Raw genomic sequence first — 19,180 nt, forward strand, 5'->3', positions numbered from 1 at the left:
AGCTTCTTGTATTATTTGCTCAGCATATAGATTGCATAGGTATGGTGAAAGAATACAACCCTGAAGCACACCTTTCCTGACTTTAAACCAATCAGTATCCCCTTGTTCTGTCTGAACAACCACCTCTTGATCTATGTAAAGGTTCCTCATGAGCACAATTAAATGTTCTGGAATTCCCATTTTTTGCAATGTTATCCATAATTTGTTATGATCCACACAGTTGAATACCTTTGCATAGTCAATAAAACACAGGCGGATATCCTTCTGGTATTCTCTGCTTTCAGCCAGGATCCATCTGACATCAGCAATGATATCTCTGGTTTCCACGTCCTCTTCTGAAACCAGCCTGAATTTCTGGCAGTTCCCTGTTGATATACTGCTGCAGCCGTTTTTGAATGATCTTCAGCAAAATTTTGCTTGTGTGTGATATTAATGATATTGTTCTATAATTTCCACATTCGGTTGGATCACCTTTCTTGGGAATAGGCATAAATATGGATCTCTTCCAGTCAGTTGGCCAGGAAGCTGTCTTCCATATTTCTTGGCATAGACGAGTGAGCTCCTCCAGCGGTGCATCTGTTTGTTGAAACATCTCAATTGATATTCCATTAATTCCTGGAGCCTTGTTTTTCGCCAATGGCTTCAGAGCAGCTTGGACTTTTTCCTTTAGTACCATCGGTTTCTGATCATATGCCACCTCTTGAAATGGTTGAACATCGACTAATTCTTTTTGGTATAATGACTCTGTGTATTCCTTCCATCTTCTTTTGATGCTTTCTGCATCGCTTAGTATTTTCCCCATGGAATCCTTCACTATTGCAACTCGAGGCTTCAATTTTTTCTTCAGTTTTTCAGCTTGAGAAATGCCGAGCGTGTTCTTCCCTTTTGGTTTTCCATCTCAGCTCTTTGCACATGTCATTGTAATACTTTACTTTGTCTTCTCAAGAGGCACTTTGAAATCTTCTGTTCAGTTCTTTTACTTCATCGATTCTTCCTTTTGCTTTAGCTGCTCGACATTCCAGGGCAAGTTTCAGAGTCTCCTCTGACATCCATCTTGGTCTTTTCTTTCTTTCCTGTCTTTTCAATGACCTCTTGCTTTCTTCATGGATGATGTCCTTGATGTCATTCCACAACTCGTCTGGTCTTCGGTCACTAGTGTTCAACGCATCAAATCTATTCTTCAGATGGTCTCTAAATTCAGGTGGGATGTACTCAAGGTCATATTTTGGCTTTCGTGGACTTGCTCTGATTTTCTTCAGTTTCAGCTTGAACTTGCATATGAGCAATTGATGGTCTGTTCCACGGTCAGCCCCTGGCCTTGTTCTGACTGATGATATGGAGCTTTTCACAGATGTAGTCAATTTGATTTCTGTGTGTTCTATCTGGGAAGGTCCATGTGTGTAGTCACCGTTTATGTTCGTGAAAGAAGGTATTCACATGAAGAAGTCATTGGTCTTGCAAAATTCTATCATTTGATCTCCGGCATTGTTTCTATCACCAAGGCCATATTTTCCAACTACTGATCCTTCTTCGTGTCTGTCAGTTTGTCATACTGTGGGGGGCTTGCGTGTTGCTGTGATGCCGGAAGCTATGCCACCGGTATTCAGATACCAACAGGGTCACCCATGGAGGACAGGTTCCAGGTGAGCTTGCAGACTAAGACAGACTAGGAAGAAGGACCTGGCAGTCTACTTCTGAAAAGCATTAGCCAGTGAAAACCTTATGAATAGCAGCGGAACACTGTCTGATAAAGTGCTGGAAGATGAGCCCCCCAGGTTGGAAGGCACTCAAAAGATGACTGGGGAAGAGCTGCCTCCTCAAAGTAGAGTCGACCTTAATGATGTGGATGGAGTAAACCTTTCGGGACCTTCGTTTGCTCATGTGCACGACTCAAAATGAGAAGAAACAGCTGCAAACATCCATTAATAATTGGAAAGTGGAATGTACGCAGTATGAATATAGGAAAGTTGGAAATCGTCAAAAATGAAATGGAACGCATAAACATCGATATCCTAGGCGTCAGTGAGCTGAAATGGACTGGTATTGGCCATTTTGAACTAGACAATCATATAGTCTCCTATGTTGGGAATGACAACTCAAAGAGGAATGGTGTTAGATTCATCGTCAAAAAGAACGTTTCAAGGTGTATCCTGAAGTACAACGCTGTCAGCGATAGGATAATATCCATACGCCTACAACGAAGACCAGTTAATATAAGTATTATTCAAATTTACACACCAACCACTGGGGCCAAAGATGAAGAAATAAAAGACTTATCAGCTGCTGCAGACTGAAATTGATCGAACATGCAATCAAGATGCATTGATAATTACTGGTGATTGGAATGCAAAAGTTGGAAACAAAGAAGGATCAGCTTCAGAGTGTAGGAATAGAAAACAGGAACACGGTCTTGACTTCTGATTGTCTTTACATTTTCCTTTTCTTGATTCTTTTTTACTGACATTTTACCACAATTTTGTTTGTTCTTATAGTAGGTCACCTCAAATCCTTTGTGGGACAGGGTATTGTAACTGCAAAGTAATTACATTTTTAAGGTGCTCTCTTATCTAATACAGTGATGTAAATGTCCCAGTGTTATCTTGTAAATGATAAGAACAACCCATGAAAGCTTTATCACCATATTAAAGGGATTTTTTTTTTTTAAAGAAAAAACGTTGTGTAGAACAGGTCTACATTTTATTCTCCTTTTCCACAAAATATATCCTTAGTCCGTGAAAATTTGATAAAAATAATCATGACTGAATAATCACTGAACAGTTTGTCAACAGACATTTATTAGATACCTATTGTGTACCAGATATTGGACCAGGTGCTGAGCGTGTGAAGATTCAATTCCATCTTACAAACAGGCTCCTGGACTAATGACTATTTATGGTTATTAAATGCCTACCACATGCAAGGTACTGGGCGTGTCTGAAAAAGTCTGAATGCTTTAGAAGATGGAGGAGTTTTTAACAAAACTACAACAAAATTTTAAACAATACTATTTCAAAGTAGGTTGATCCTGTGAATTCAATATAAGAAACAGCTAATTTATTCTCTCCATTTTCACAGAAATGAAATAATGTGTCTCATGATATAAACTTAAAAAAAATCTGTAATTATTCTTAATGTAAAAGATGATGCAATACTGCATGATAGGATGTCGGTTTTTAAATACATTATTAAACAAACAAAAAGAACCACAAAAAACAACCAAACCTCTTGCCACAGAATCAATTCCAATTCATGGCCACCCCATGTGTTACAGGGTAGAACTGCTCCATAGGGTTTTCTTGGCTATAATCTTTATGGAAGCAGATCACCAGGTCTTTCTTTTGTAGTGCTGGTGGGTGGGTTAGTAGTCCAGTGCAAATTGTGTGTGGTAAATACATTATTAGTCACCACTTACTCAACTTCATCAATTTTCCTAAATTCAATTCCAACCCAAGTAAATTTACACATATCTATTAGCCCTTTTTTTTCCATCATAATTAGGTGAAAGTTTACAGCTCAAGTTAATTCTCATACAAAAGTTTATATATTGTTTTGTGACCCTAGTTGTAATCCCTGTAATGTGACAGCACACTCCCCCTTTCTATCCTGTGTCCATTCAACCAGCTCCTATCCCTGCCTTCTCATCCCACCTCCAGACAAGAGCTGCCCATTTAGTCTTGTGTATCTACTTGAACTAAGAAGCACATTCGTCACCAGTATTATTTTTATATTTTATAGTACAGTCTAATCTTTGTCTGGAGTGGACTTTGGGATTGGTTTTAGTTCTGGGTTAATGACAGTCCAGGAGCCAAGTCTTCTAGGGTTCCTCTAGTCTCAGTCAGACCACTAAGTCTGGTCTTTTTATGTGAATTTGAGTTCTGCACCATACTTTTCCCCTGCTCCTTCAGGGACTGTTATGTTCCTTGTCAAGGCGGTCATTGGTGGTAGCCAGGCACCATCTATTTCTTCTGGTCTCAGGCTGATGAAGTCTCTGGTTTGTGTGGCACTTTTGTCTCTTGGGCTAATATTTTCCTTGTATCTTTAGTGTTTTTCATCCTCCACTGCTCCAGGTGGGTTGGGCCTAATTGATGAATCTTAGATGGCCACTCACTAGCTTTTAAGACCCTAGATGCCACTCACCAAAGTGGAACGGAGAACATTTTCTTAATACGCTTTGTTACACCAGATGTCCTCCGAAACCATGGTCTCCAGACCCCCGCCCCTGCTACTCTGTCCTCGAAGTGTTTGGTTGTATTCAGGAAACTTCTTAGCTTTAGTCCAGTAGTGCTGACTTCCCCTGTATTGTGTGTTGTCCTTCCCTTCACCTAAGATAATTCTTGCCTACTATCTAGTTAGTGAATTCCCCTTTCCACCCTTGTAACCATCAAAGAATGCTTTCTCCTGTATTTAAACCTTGAGTTCTTACAATAGTGGTTGATACAATATTTGTCCTTTTGCGACAAATTTCACTCAGCATGACACCTTCCAGATTCATCCATGTTGTGAGATGTTTCTCAGATTCATCATTCTTTATCGTTGAGTAGTATTCCATTGTGTGCATATACCATAATTTGTTTATCCATTCATCTATTGTTGGGTGCCTAGGTTGTTTCCATCTTTTTGCTACCGTGAACAGCGCTGCAATATTTCTTTGGGATATATTCCAAGGTGTGGGATTGCTGGATCATATGCTACTTCTATTTCTAGCCTTTTAAGGAAGCACCAAATTGGTTTCCAAAGTGGTTGTACCATTTTACATTTTCACCAGCAGTGAATAAGTGTTCCAGTATCTCCACAACCTCTCCAACATTTATTATTTTGTGTTTTTTGGATTAATGCTAGCCTTGTTGGGCTGAGATGGTATCTCATTGTAGTTTTGACTTGCATTTCTCTAATGGCTAATGATGGTGAGCATTTCCTCATGTATCTGTTAGCTGCCTGAATGTCTTCAAAAGAGTGCCTGTTCATATCCTTTGCCCATTTTTTAATTGGGTTATTTTTTTCTATTAACCTTTGAGAAAGGTACATGAGGACAACAATCATGTCTGTTTTGTTCAGCACTGTATATTCTGCATCTGGCATTGTATCTGGCACAGAGTAAGCACTCAGTAAGAATTAGTTCAATTAGTAAATTGGAAATATGTCTTTGGAGAAGTGGATTAAAGATAATGCTGTTTTATTCAACAAGCACTTTTGAATATTTGGTATAAATATAGCACTGTTTTAGATGTTACCAGAGAACACAAAAGGAGGAGACATTGTCCTTACCCATGGCTATATGCATAGTTAAATTTGCATTTATAAACTTGTAAAGTAAAATACATACATTTGTAAGTTCACATGAGAAATAATAGTTCTTAAATTACCTGCTACTACTGAACTCTTAGCTGTGTACCAAAAACAAGAAAAACAAGCAAGTACATCCATTATCTTTACAAGCTTTTAGGGGACAGAAAATGAAAGCATGGATTTCATATCCTTTCTGGTACTGACTTTTAACTACAGAATCAAGTTCACAAAGCATAAAATCATATTTCTGGTGACATATATTCAATGGTGTAAGGTGTAAAGATAGGGAGAATCTATCCAGGTGTTTCCACATGAAATGCAAATAAACTGAGGGCCACATAAAAGTAAAAACTAATTTAATTTCTATGCTTCTTGAGAAAAAGAACTGAGACTTTTTACTCACTGCTTTAGAAATTACAAATAGGGAAAAAAATCATTTTAAATGAAGCAGATAATATGTTTTAAATTATAAACAATTAAAATAGGAGGGCATTTTAAGACCTTGCCCACATTTGAGATAAAAGATTCTGAGTTAAACACAGAAAGGTGGAGAGATGAACAGTGAAAAAAGAAACAGAAAAGTAAAACGGAAGAAGTATAAAGAAACAATCCCCCAAAACACACAGACTAACAAAGAGGTACAACACAGAGACATGTAAGAGGGAAGAAAAAGATACGCTTAGCCAGAACTGGCTTCCCCCATTCAGTGGCCTTACTTACCTTTAAAGACTGAAGTTTTAAGTCATGCTGTTTGTCTAACCAGATTGAACTGATGTGAAAATCAGTGGTCACATACCCGCTCAATTTTATAGCTTGAATTGGATTAAAAATTTGGTTAAAAAAGAACTTACAATTTTATAGTTCATCTTCTAAATCTTGATCATAAACTTTCTGAGGTTGTCTCTTAATATTGATTACTAAATCGATGGTTAAAATTTTTTCCAAACACTGAAGAACGGAAGTTAGTAACTGGTATTTACCAGCTACTGATTCCAAGCCTGTCTGAGTGCTTACCATGGGTTGACTGGTTTGCAGTGCATGAAGAGTTCTTATGTATATTTGTGGAAAGCTGTAATTTCCTTTCTTAGACTTATAAAGGATTTTAGGAATGCCTAAAAGTGCATTAGCTATTAACATACTAACCATGGTTTCCTCTGATTGTTGGCATTTTTTGGCATAGTTGAGAAGATAGTAATGTAACAAAATCTCAAAATTACCTCCCACTGGCAAAACACAACCTGCTGGGATAGATGAGGAACAATAACTCTTCAGTGACTTATAACTCACAGGTAACGTGTTCCCTTTGCTAACACTTTTTGTGACCTGTACATTTTCATAAGACATTCCTATTCTAGTGTTTTCTGCTGTTGAATTAGCAGTGAACTTACTCTCAATTAATGATTCACGGTCATCAATTACCCTGGTTTTGTTCTGAGATAAACATTTTAGTGTGTCATCTGTTTCGTATGTATCTGTTGGTGTCAGTTTTGATATTGAACATGGAATGTATGTTTCTAATTCTACACCTGGAATCTCCGGATTCGAATATACTATTAAACGTGTTCGAATGGTTGTCAGTTCATTTTCGTTCTTTACAACTGTGCCCTGATATGACCTTTGCATTGAGTCATTACCAATTTCTGGTAACAGATCACTTTCTCTACTATTCTTATGAAGAAGAGGACTTGATGTATAATTTTGGCCATTGGCTTGTGTCATGTAACTTATATCAAAGTCTTTAAATAACTGCCGTAGCATTTTAAATGCTCCATGTAAAGCATCCTCATGTTGTTCAACAAGACCCTGCACTGGTCCACAAAGAACTACACAGTGTGGTATAAACAAACATGTGCTAATCAAGCCAAGATGAACATACCTTTTGGATTTAAGGATAAGGGGCTTACAAAATTTCACCAAAGCAGTGTTAGAGATTTCATGCTGTGAACAGGTCTGTGGTAGTACAAAAGGAGAAAGACCAATGATCCTCTGAATGAGAGAAACTTCTTCTGATGACAAACACTCCACTACTGATATGCCATTCAGTTCTGCATAATAAATAACTAAGTCCGGTTGTTTGACACTAGATAGGAGCAATTTTATGTTCTGGCTTTGTAAATATTTCATTATTGCTTTCGTCCTTTCCATAATCCAAAATTGAGATGCCTGAAATTGTGCTTCTGAATTTAGAACAAACTCTGATCCAGAAATTGAAAAAAGAGGTTGAATGGTTTCCGTTACTATCACCACTCTTATGTCACCATCTGCTGGGCAGTACACAGAAAAATCTCTGTGAAGCACAAGTCCGGCTATGATCCTGGAATCTGAAACAGGAAGGCCAGTGACACTAACATTCAACTCCACAAAACAGTCATCCACTAATTCAAATACTTCTTCAATCCCACTTTCATAAACCATACACTTGAAAAGGTAGTCACACATCAACTGTGAAATAAATTTGTGATTATTTTTTCCCACTCTTCCACAAAAGTATGCTTCTAAAAGCAACTCTACAGAGCTCCTACACAACGTTTTCTCTTGAGTGGATGAAGAAAAGATGGACAAAAAGTGTCTACTTAAGCACTGGTGCATAAAGTAATCTAAGACTTGTGTCTGAAAACTTAGAAGAGCTTGAGAAATAAATTTCCACTGGCAACAATTTTTCCAATGCCTTCCATGGGTTTGAATATTTTCAGAAATCAAAGAATCCTTTTCTTTGTCTGTGGCTGCATCGAGTCCTCTGAGCAAATGGCAAAGAAGGATAATAAATGTTTTAGCACCATCTCCTGATTTTTTGAGATGACTGGAAACACATGCCACCACCATCCTGTACAAAAAAGAAATGAATCAGCTCAGATTTTCAAAAAGCTGGCTTCTCGTACCTGAACCAAGATAAAAACCATGTTTCCACAGAATATATGTTCTCAATTTTTCTTCTCTCAAGTTACACCTTGTTCTACTCCATAATTCTAGGGTTGGGTCAGACGGAGAGTATAGGAGTGAGAAGTGTTCTTGAGAGCTGCTAAGATTTGGGGCCCAGGAGCGTTCCCCTGGGCAGTGCTCTAACCCTGAGCTGATACTGGTCTCAAATAGAATCAGTTTTTTCCAGGAGCATGGCCTAAAGATGGGACAAGATGTGCCGGGTGCTGGTCTAAGGAGCCCGACTATGGCTTGTATAGTGTAAGGGGCGTGTACCTGGCTATGGGATGGTCTAAGTGTAGCGCCTCCAGGAGGCGGCCTCCGTCCCGGCTTAGCAGCACCTCGCCAGTGGGTTTCGTACACAGAACTTGCCGCCCTTCAGGCCCCACGCAGTTGCTTACGATGCTTTCCAGCACCTCGGCAACCTGCAACGCAGCCTTCACAGATGCGGCGGCTGCCATAGCTTTCCCGTCTCAGTCTCTTCAGCCGCCAACTTGCGGAACGCCAAGACCAACGGGACGCGGCGTTGCTGGAAGCGGAAAGGGCGGAAACGACGTCGGAAGCTGGGGCAGCGGGGCTTTTGGTTGGGCGAGCGGGCTGTCCCTCTCTCCTCTCCTTCCGCTCTGCGGAAAAGCGTTCATAGCTGTGCCAGTCGCAGGAGTGAGGCCAGTAGCCCGCGAAGATAGAAAAAAGCTGTAACTTCCTAGGAACAATCCCTGCAGCAAAACCGTAAACCCTCTCCGGGCTCGCTAGGTGAAATAATTCCTTTCCTTTGGCTTCAGCGCCCCCCCAAATCCCTGCCGTCTTGCGAGAAACTTCCTTCCGAAGTCCGCGCAACAGCCTATAAGGGAAGGAATGGACACCATGGGTGGTTCGCGCCCTCCCCTCCAGTAAAGGGACTCCCGTTTTGTAGCAGACGCTCTACTTTGGCTTCCCGCATACTCTGTCCACACCCCATCAGTCGCTTTCACGCTTCCCATTTTCGAAAGCAGTTTCAGGATGCAGGACAGATGGAAAGCGGTTATAAGCTGCAGGTTTTGTTCTTTCCGCACGGGTCTTTGCCACATTTCCTGGGCTCAGGTATTACTATAAAACCTCAGCCACCACCATTTATTTTTTCTTTAGCAGTGGTGATAGATGTTAAGACTTAAGTCATTTAACTACATTGGTAAGCTTTAATAAAATAGTGCCCTAAGATTACTGGGTACATTCAAAGGCACAAAGACCACACTGTTTCATACATTAAAGGGTAGACACACTCTCTTGAGGATGAATTGGTTAAGAACATGGGGCTTTGGGTTTTCTCTGCCATTTACTTATCTCTGACATTCAGGAAGTAATCTCCTTGGTTCCCACTTCTCTCCATGAGAAAATAGACATGTAAAAGAAAAATCACAGGGTTTTGAGAAGGGTGAGAATGTTTACCATACAGTAACACTCAAATACTTCTAGCATACCTACAGAATTACTCTGGCAGGTCACTACTCTCCTGGCTCACCATCCAAAGAAAGGATACATTTTGTAAGGTGGAGAAGATTAAGATTGGCATAATAGCACAACACCTATTCGAGATACAGCATGTGACCAATATTAGCAAGAAAATGATTTATTTTGTAGGTGTTGCGTTGAGGTTGAACAACCTGTTTTCCTTTCCCCTCAATCCTCAGCACAGAACAGGAGAAATCTTAGGCCCTCCTTTTCTCTTCCCCTCCAATTAATAAGACTGAACCAACTGACTATCAGCCAGAAGCAAGAATGGGGAGCCCAAGAATGGAATGGGGGGGGGCAGTGGAAAAAGGGAGGGAAACCAGAGAGGAATGACTTCTTGGAACTCATCTAAGTGCATTCAGTATGGTTTGGTTTGGGGTGGAACAAATGGTTAACACGCTTAGTCGCTAACCAAAGGGTTGAAGTTCAAGTCCACGCAGAGTCACCTCAGAAGAAAGGCCTGGTGGTCTGTGTCTGAAAAATCAGCCATTGAAAATCCTATGGAACAGTTCTACTCTGAAACACATGGGGTAGCCATGAGTAGGAGTCCACTCAATGGCAACTGGTTTATTGGTATCCATCACAAAAGGGTTACGTTACTTTGAGCAGTGGAGTATTCCTAACATTTGAAAATAAAGTGCTACGATCAGAGTTCTTTAAGAGTACAGTGGAAAGAGCAAGGACACGAGTCAGACACAGACTGACAAGTTCAAATTTGTGCTCAGTATCACTTTTACTGTGCAGCTTTTAGAGTCATTTATCTTAGCCTGATAATTTGCTTCCCTAAAGATTATATCCAAGAAAACCCTATTGAGTTCTGCTCTCACTTCGGGTCATCCTGAGTCAAAAATGATTCCACAGTACCCAAGAAACCTAGAAAAATCCAGCTATCGTCCACTTCAAGTCTATCTATAAAATCTAACTTCCACTTAAGGTTGTTATAGGATTCAAGAAGGATTTAAAGCACCAAGTAAAGCATATAGTAGAAAAAAAAAATTTTTTTTTATAGTAGAGATTCTGTTAAATCCATTCCAAAACCTTTCACCATTCTTTGCAATTACTCCAAACTAAATTAAAATAATAATAAAAATTAGCACTATGTAATTTAGTCACCATATTTATAGTCAACGGTCTTTTTGATCAGTTTGCTCTTTTTTAAAATTTTATTTAGAATGCCTCCTTGTAGAAGTCAGCATAATTATACAGATCATTTAAAAAATTCAATTCTTTTGTCTCTGCAAACATTTATAATAGGTTAGCAATAACAGATTAGAAATTAATACATTACAAAATAGTAACCTATGACTATTGTACATTATACTATGCACCTTAAGGAAAAGAATTTGACAGCGTGCTATACTTACACTGTAGATAACGTACTTTCATTCTGTTATACAAAACTGACCAGTGGTAGTGCTTGAATTTATAAATAGCCACTAAGCAGAAGGTTTAACTTAGATATACAGGTAGCATGCTAAAAAAACAAAACAAAAAAACTGAAATTCTGTGGCTCATCAGTTCAAATGTTCCATGGCATTTTTCTTTAAATGAAAAAATTTAATATTGTAAAACTAAAATAATTTTACATGATAAGTGCAGAAGGATAAAATTTTCAAAATATTTTAGAAAGTAAATTCACATTCATTTTGTCATGGGTTTCTTCTGGCTCTTTTAAATATGTTAATCATATTGACACTGGTCCTATACAATTTGAATAGTCCATCTTCAATTAAAAACTGTAACAAAAACAAACAGTATGTTAAGACTAACAAAAAGTAAATATGATAAATTCACACTAAGTAGAACGAAACAAAACCAAATTACATAATAGTGGCAGGTTATACATTTTAAAGAATCTCTTTTCCAGTTAGTCAAATAAAATAGAAACTGAAGTGTAAAGTTACTGACTTCTGTAGGATTTTCCTCCATTGGCTCAAAATAAAAAATTTGGTATAAATTTTAAGTTTAATGTTTTATTTACATTTAACATAATTCAAATAATCTGCAGTGTCATGTGGCTTATCAATAATGCCATCATCACTATATGCCAAACAAAAAACAAAAACAAGAAAATATTCATTGCTCACTCACTAGGAATGCTAACATTGGAAAAATGGAATTTTAAACATTTTTTTCTTACATACTTGACTAAGATATTCTTCAAGAAGTTAAAAGTCTCCCACAAAATTTTGTGTATATGGCACAAGATGATACCAAACAGTGTGAATTCCATCAAAAAGGCACAGTTTACAATACTCAGATAATCTGACAAGTCTATCTCAATGAAGTCTGAGAGTAGAGAACATATCTGAAATAGGGAAATAGACAAACCCTTATAAAAGTACAGCATTATTATTTGCTATATAAAAGGAAATAAAATTACACAAATAAATGACCTTTTAATGACAAGCCTATAAACACTCTGAATCATGTTAAAGTTCTGTAACACAAAGATGACAAAAAAGATTTTCTTAAAGGCACAAAAGTGTGAATACTACATGAAGGTTATACTTCATAAGGCCAGCTTTTCAATGGAATGAAGTTGCCAACTGAGTTGTGACAAAGACTACACTGTACCTTTATAAGTGATACAAAAAATAGTGACAAGAAATACAAGAAAAATAGCTGTTGCTGAAACTTAACATTTCACATGCCCTATTTTTTTTTTCTTATTTATTTACTTGGAAACTCTGGTAGCATAGTGGTTAAGTCCTATGGCTGCTAACCAAAAGGTCGGCAGTTGGAATCCACCAGGTGCTCCTTGGAAACTCTATGGGGCAGTTCTTCTCTGTCCTGTAGGGTTGCTATGAGTCGGAATCAATTCCACAGCAACAGGTTTTATTTATTTACTTTTCCTGCATGTAAAGTTACATCTCACTAAATGGTGGATAACTGAAGGCATAATACATTTAACAGCTAAAAAAGAAATGCACACATATCAATAATTATATAAAATTTCATGAGAAAATGTTTTGATCAAATGAAAAAAACTGGTCATAAGGTAGGTCTTAAATCCTAGAAACCATCATGAGGCTCTCAGACAACTAGCACTAAATCACAATTTTTATGAATCCATGTGTGAAGAAAGATTAAACTCAGGTATAAAACATGTAAAATTAATTACATATTATGGTTAAATACAAAGTTATGTGTTTTAAAGGATTCATACCCTAAGCCTACTTACAATAAGCACTGATCTAGAACTAAGCCACCAATACCTGAGTTTTGTGTTCAGTTCACAGAAAGGAACTCATACAGCTAAAAGCATAAGAGGACTATCAGAATAGGTATATGCTTTTAGTGTATAAGAAAGTCTTATTTATTTATTTTTTCTATGACAGAAATACCACAAGTGGATGGCTTCAACAAACAGAAGTTTATTTTCTCACAGTTCAGGAGGCTAGAAGTCCAAATTCAATTCAGGGTGCCAGCTCTAGGGAAAGGTTTTCTTCCTGTCAGCTCTGGAGAAAGGTCTTCGTCTCTTCTGAAGTTCTGCTCCTGGGCAATCTTCATGTGGTTTACCATCGCTCTTCTCCCATCTCTGCTCTGCTGGCTTGTTTAATCTCTTTTATATTGCAAAAGAGATTGACTCAACATACACCCTACACTAATCCTGCCTCATTAACAAGATAAAGACAACCCATTCCCAAATGAGATTATAACCACAGGCATAGAATTTAGGATTTGTAACACATATTTTGGGGGGACAGAATTCAATCTATAACAGTAGCCCTGCTCTTTCTCATGAAATAGTTTTTGACTCCTTGGGTAAGAACCATAACATCTACCCTAAAAAAAATAATAAAATAAAATAAAAAATAAAGAAAAAACTACTTTTCCAGTCTTAGAAGATATCTATATAGATAAAACACTATGTAGACCAAATGAATGTAACACACACGGGGTAGGACCAAAATCCCAAGTTGGGTCACCAACAAAATATTTTTTCAGGATTTAATGATGATTTTTGTGATCAGACCATCAAATTATATATAATACAGACACGTTAATACTAATTTAAACCATAAAAAAAGATCTAATTGTACAATATTTACAAAATATCATATATCAATGAGTATGCAGTTGAGCATTACATCGGTAACAGAATGTGAGTACAAAAATTGTATTGACAAAAATATGAAATGCAACCAAAAAAATCACCCGTTCTAGTGAGGTCATGAAAATACTGGATATAGGTACATCTTATTTATGCTTTAATCAACTTAAAAAATATTTTTACATGTACACTTGGAATACAGTATTGTTTTGCCAACAATACATGGGAAATGGCTCTTCATAGAAACCTAAAGATCACATAAATTATATACTTAAGGTTGCTATATTCGTTAAAGCCATTGCTATATTGGTTAGAGGAAGAAAAAAAAAAACAGGCTCTATCATTTTCAATTTTCGTAATTTAGCAATCATCCCTTGGTTTTATATTTATCATGGTATAAAATTGACTGTAATTTCTTCTAGTCTCTTCTTTGTCAAAGGCAAATGTGGTCAGAGCAATTACTATCTGACCTTCATTTTCATTAATAACCATTTCAAAATCTATGCTTTCAGGATTATAAGATATAGCTTACATTCCTAAACCTAACTACATTTGCAAAAATTGCTACCGAGGATTATAAAAACTTACGCAAAAAACACGAAGTCAAAATGTTAAATTGAAAAAAAAAAAAAAAAAAAGAACTTTAGAAAAAAGTATGCCTGATCCTGAACAAAAGGAATCAGGGAGATTTGTGGTTTTGCCACAGAATGAAGTTACTAAGAACAGAGAGGGATAATGAAGAATTAAACATGGGAACTTGATGTTCTTCTTACACGCTCAACTTATTGCACATTTTAAAGAAACCAATTATAATGTACGTATAAATGCTACCACTTTTTCTTCTTGCCTTTCTCTTTTTGGCTTTTGAAGTAAAATATTGGTTATAATTTTTCTACTCATTTACTGACACACTAAGATCTAAATGAAAGCAAGAATAAGCTGATCATAATGAGAAAGCATGAATTATCAGTATTTCATATGCTCTACTCTAGAATTTGGCCTATGTTATGGATCAGATGACTTAAAAAAAAACAAAAATAACAAAAAAGAACAGCAATATACTTCGACCATTCATACTTTTTTAACAACAAGTGCTTAAAGTGATATCATGTAAGTATGATAAAGATATAATCAATCGATCCAAGTAGCTGAATACCAGTTTTTACATTGATATACACATATGAACATATATATCTATAAATTCTAGGGATTCAAAAAAATCTTAAACTTTCAAAAACATTTTGCCATCTTTCTCAATATATCAATTTTGACCATTCACACTTTTTTCTCACTGTTTCTCGATAATTTAGCTGGGTGTTTTGAAAATGATTTCTTTTTAACAGTACAGCATACTGAATTATTTGTCTATTAATCCATCATTTCCCATTCTGTAATTCTTTATTGATAAAAGTTTTGTGAAGGAAATAGATTACATCTATTTATAAGATTGATAGCGTCTTTGTTACGAACAATGTTAACGATATATCTCAGAACATACTATAGAACACAAAGACTAATGCCAGATAAGAGTATGTAAGTGACATTGTGTATACATGTGGACTTATTATATTCACATGTAGACACGCTCACAAAAGCTAGAAATGTTCTGGCACTTAATATGTAGCTCACTTTAATAACCAGATAGGATAGCTTCTGTTTCAGGTTAAGGATAAAAGGTATGAAAGGTCAACATCTCTACATTTATCTCTAAGGTTTTTTGTTCTAGAAATATTGTGGTGTCTTAATAAAGACCAAACCAACTTGAACATCGGTCCCAAGCCAAATCTGATTATTCCAGTTCACTGATTCAATTGTAAAGAATGTCTACTTAAACATGAAGTTTATTATGACTTGAAGCAAAATCAGGAGGAAAATGATGAAATAGTCTTTTTGTTGCAGAAAATAATCTGTGGCAGGTGTACTTGAAGCTAAATGATTTCGAAGAGCCATAACATTTCTACAAAAATAAGCAATAACAAATGTTAGCACAAAATTCACAATTTGATATTATATAGTCATAGAGCACTTAATTACACTAACTACTCCAACCTTTTACTACAGCCTGAACAGACAGGCTGATTATGCTATGTGAAGCCATTATTAGGTCTTACCTAAATCTATTGTCCATCCTGCATCAAACATATTACTTAATGATATGTATCAAATATAATTATTAAAGGATGATGATGAAGAAACATATTGCCTCTTCTATTACAACAGTGGTTTTAAAACAACAAAAATGTTGCTTCTTAGTTAGCCCACTAAAATTTTATATTTAGAGAAATAGGGGTGGAGGTGGAGAAAAAAAATCCTAAATTCCCTAGGAAATAATGAATACCACAGATTTTACGACATCCCTGACTAGAATAATGTTCTACAGGTATTTCATATGCTAACAAGAAGGAAAATGTTCCTTTCTTTAGTCACACGAAGTGAGCTTAGATTACCTCATGCCATCCTAAATGTTTTTCGGTAAAAGGCATATACAGTTGTTCCTTGTTATTTGCAAATTTCGTGTTTGCAAATTCACCTAAGCTAAAATTTATCTTTAACTCCAAAATTAATACTTGTAGCCCTTTCCTGGTCATTCATGGACATGCTGTAAGGACAAATTAGAAATAAGAAAGGAAAAAAGAAAGCGAGAGAAGCTTAATTCCTCCTTCCTCCTCCCTTTTTTCAGAGCCTTTACTTCAGAAAACTTGTAAATTCTTTCTCTGCTCTTTGAAATGTATGAAAGTCTTTTTAAAGAGTAAATAAGCCTCCTGCCAATTTTATAACCCAGGAATGGTTCTTCAAGGACTTGGATGCCATCTCTTTGAAATGTAATCAATCAAGGAAGATTCCTCTCAGTTCCTGGGAAGACAGGAGTCTATCTTCCGCTGGCCCTCGGTTCCCAGGTGCAAACCTACTTCCAGTCATAAAGATATGAGAAATTAGCAAACTCAAGTAGCTATCCCAGGTGAATTTAGGATGAACAAATGGTGCTGTCAAGTTCTCTTCCCGGAGGATTAGTTATCCTTTATCTTGAGAACGGAAAACCAGGTGGTGTAGTGGTTAAGAGTTCCGCTGCTAGCCAAAAGGTCAGCAGTTCAAATCCACCAGCCATTCCTTGGAAATCCTATGGGGCAGTTCTACTCTGCCCTATAGGGTTGCTATGAGTCGAAATTGACTCGACAACGACGTTTTTTTTTTTTTAATCTTGAGAACATGTATGAAATGGGTTGCATCTGCTTGGCTATATAAAAAGGATAGAATTCCCCTCTGTCTTTGCAATCTCTCTTTAGCAGACTGTGATGTCAATCACATTCTGGCTTAATAATCATTCAATAATAAAACTTTTTTCTTCTACATCTGCAGAGAGTTTGTCTCAGCTGGCAGATTTTTTTTTATATAATTATGCTTCCCCAACAATGCACAGAGCAATGAAAAGTTGGAGTCGCCTGACCTTCCCAGCTGAGATTGAACAAGGTAACGCTCTGCCTTCTTGTTTCAGCTCTCATACTGCAAACAAGTCTTCTTTTCGTAGTCTATTTACTGTCATGTTTTTTGCATTTTTTGTTGGTGATTTTGCTGTTTAAGATGGCCCCCAAGCATAGTGCTGAAGTGCTTTCTAGTGTTCCTAAGTGCAAGAAAGCTGTGATGTGCCTTATAGAGAAAATATGTGTGCTAGATAAACTTTTATGCTATGGTGCTATAAGCCATGAGTTCAATGTTAATGAATTAATAATATATATATTAAATAAGGTGTCTTTAAACAGAAGCAAGCATTAAAGAAAGTTACGTGCTGATCAGTTGATGAAAATGCTATGACCAGGGGATTGCAGGAACCTAACCCTGTATTTCTCCTAGGAGCAGTGGTTCAGAATTCACTAATTCAGTGTTTGTGGCAACTTTATAAAACTACCACAAATAATGAAAATCAATTATAATTAAATTAGAAAACATTTCTTAAGCACTTACTATATATAACAACTGAGGATACTAAGATGCACAAGACATCATTTCTGCTGTAAAGGAAGACATAGTCCAATGGGGTGGCCAGAAATGACCCATACAAAAACAGCTCTATAGTGTCACAGGGCCTCAAAAGAAGTACTTACAAGGAGCTATGCAAGCCAAGTTGAGGGGATAACTAATTCTACAGGGCATGGGTAAGTGATCAGAAATGTTACAAAAAGGGTTGCATTTCCTATTAAATTCTGAAGGATAAGCACGGGTTTTCTTGATGCGCACGGTGGGAGGAAAGGCATTCCTGGAAGCAGATCCAATGTGGACAAAGGTCCAGAGATGAGAGACAGTACAGTACATTCTGAGAGAAATAAGGAGTTCTATAGGACTAGGGGCATTGGGCGGGTACAAGGGATTGGCAGAAGATGAGAAAATAATAGCTAAACGTAAGCCATAAGGTCTCCAGGAGCAGAGGACAAAAAAAAAAAAAAAATCCCCCTGAACACCTAGCACTGAATGCTGAATATAAAAAAGCAAATGGGCTAATACGAAAAGAAAAATTAACAACTATAGCAATGGGAAGCAAGCAATCTGAACTCAACTAACATTAGCAGGATCAGGACCGCTTCTCCCCTAAGGGAACTCCCCAAGTGTGAACAGTTGCTGGATCATGGGGAGGGGTGTGTAAGGAGGGGCCTGGGACCACAAGGGGAGCACTCAGTGGTCTCAAAGCAGTGGTTACTTACCCATTGTTATAGAATTATTGCAATATTTCAACAACTGGAACATTTCAGTTAAATATTAGTCATGCACGAAGCGGATCTTCTTAACTAATTTTCTCAGCAACAATCCCACACCCACACCCAGTTCAGCTACATTCTTAAAATTATTATTGTTACATGCTCTTGAGTTGGTTCCAACTTATAGTGACCCTGTGTACAACAGAACCAAATAAGAAAGAAAATCCAATTCTAACTTCACAGATGCCACTGCCCAATAAATCAGAATTTAGGAAAAAAAATAAAGCTCTTCCAATATGCTAGTGTTAAGAGAAATTTTGGGATTTAGTCATCAGGTGATAGAAGCTAAGGTTCTATTTTAGATTAGCAATGTTATAAAAATGTCAAGTTTGTGTATGATTTCCTATGTAACAGGATTCTTAACTACTGTACTATCACCATCAGTAATATTACCTTTTAATTTCTTCCTGTGTTTGCTTTATAGATTCAATGGAACTTTGAATGTCTCCCAGTTCTATCCCTTTCTTTCTTCTTGTATTTGGTTTCAATGATTGAGCTAAAGAGACATTTAGAATGAAGCTGATGAAAATAGTGAACATAATTAATTGTAAAAACAATTTACGTAACAATCTGATTCCCGTGTTATATAAAAATTTTCCTGGGTATTATTTTCAAAATCAGAAATTAGCATAATAAGACGAATACTCTGAATATTTGAAGTTTCAAATATATCATTCAAAAACTA

At 36.9% G+C, this 19,180-nt stretch overlaps 2 protein-coding genes across 5 annotated transcripts in view; both read right to left on the reverse strand.

The window, feature by feature from the left end:
• Nucleotides 1-3,095: 3,095 nt before the first annotated feature.
• On the reverse strand, nt 3,096-10,628 carry BBS10 (Bardet-Biedl syndrome 10). Its single transcript, XM_049883935.1, has 2 exons — nt 8,479-10,628; nt 3,096-8,110 (listed from the first exon to the last, which is right to left on the reverse strand). The coding sequence occupies exons 1-2, from the start codon at nt 8,661-8,663 to the stop codon at nt 6,142-6,144; spliced, it is 2,154 nt and encodes a 717-aa protein (XP_049739892.1). The 5' UTR covers nt 8,664-10,628; the 3' UTR covers nt 3,096-6,141.
• A 260-nt stretch (nt 10,629-10,888) lies between these two features.
• The window catches only part of OSBPL8 (oxysterol binding protein like 8), a 240,632-nt gene continuing 232,340 nt past the window's right edge, over nt 10,889-19,180 (reverse strand). For 3 of the 4 annotated variants that reach the window (XM_049883930.1, XM_049883931.1, XM_049883932.1), the window contains 2 exons: nt 18,889-18,991; nt 10,892-15,704 (listed from right to left, as the gene is read on the reverse strand). In XM_049883930.1, coding sequence (XP_049739887.1) covers nt 15,572-15,704; nt 18,889-18,991 — 236 coding nt within the window. In that variant the 3' untranslated portion in view covers nt 10,892-15,571. Of the gene's footprint in view, nt 15,705-18,888; nt 18,992-19,180 lie in introns of all 4 variants that reach the window. The other variant, XM_049883934.1, reaches the window with a different exon arrangement.

Source organism: Elephas maximus, chromosome 4 (genome assembly GCF_024166365.1).
Source record: "Elephas maximus indicus isolate mEleMax1 chromosome 4, mEleMax1 primary haplotype, whole genome shotgun sequence".
Lineage (NCBI taxonomy): Eukaryota > Metazoa > Chordata > Mammalia > Proboscidea > Elephantidae > Elephas > Elephas maximus.

Bases quoted from the DNA above. Each gene is read 5' to 3' on its own strand.
- BBS10 (XM_049883935.1), bottom strand. From the start codon at position 8,663: ATGGCAGCCGCCGCATCTGTGAAGGCTGCGTTGCAGGTTGCCGAGGTG. The intron at 8,111-8,478 runs GTACACGCCCCT...TTTTTTGTACAG, and splicing joins TTAGACCATCCCATAGCCAG to GATGGTGGTGGCATGTGTTT.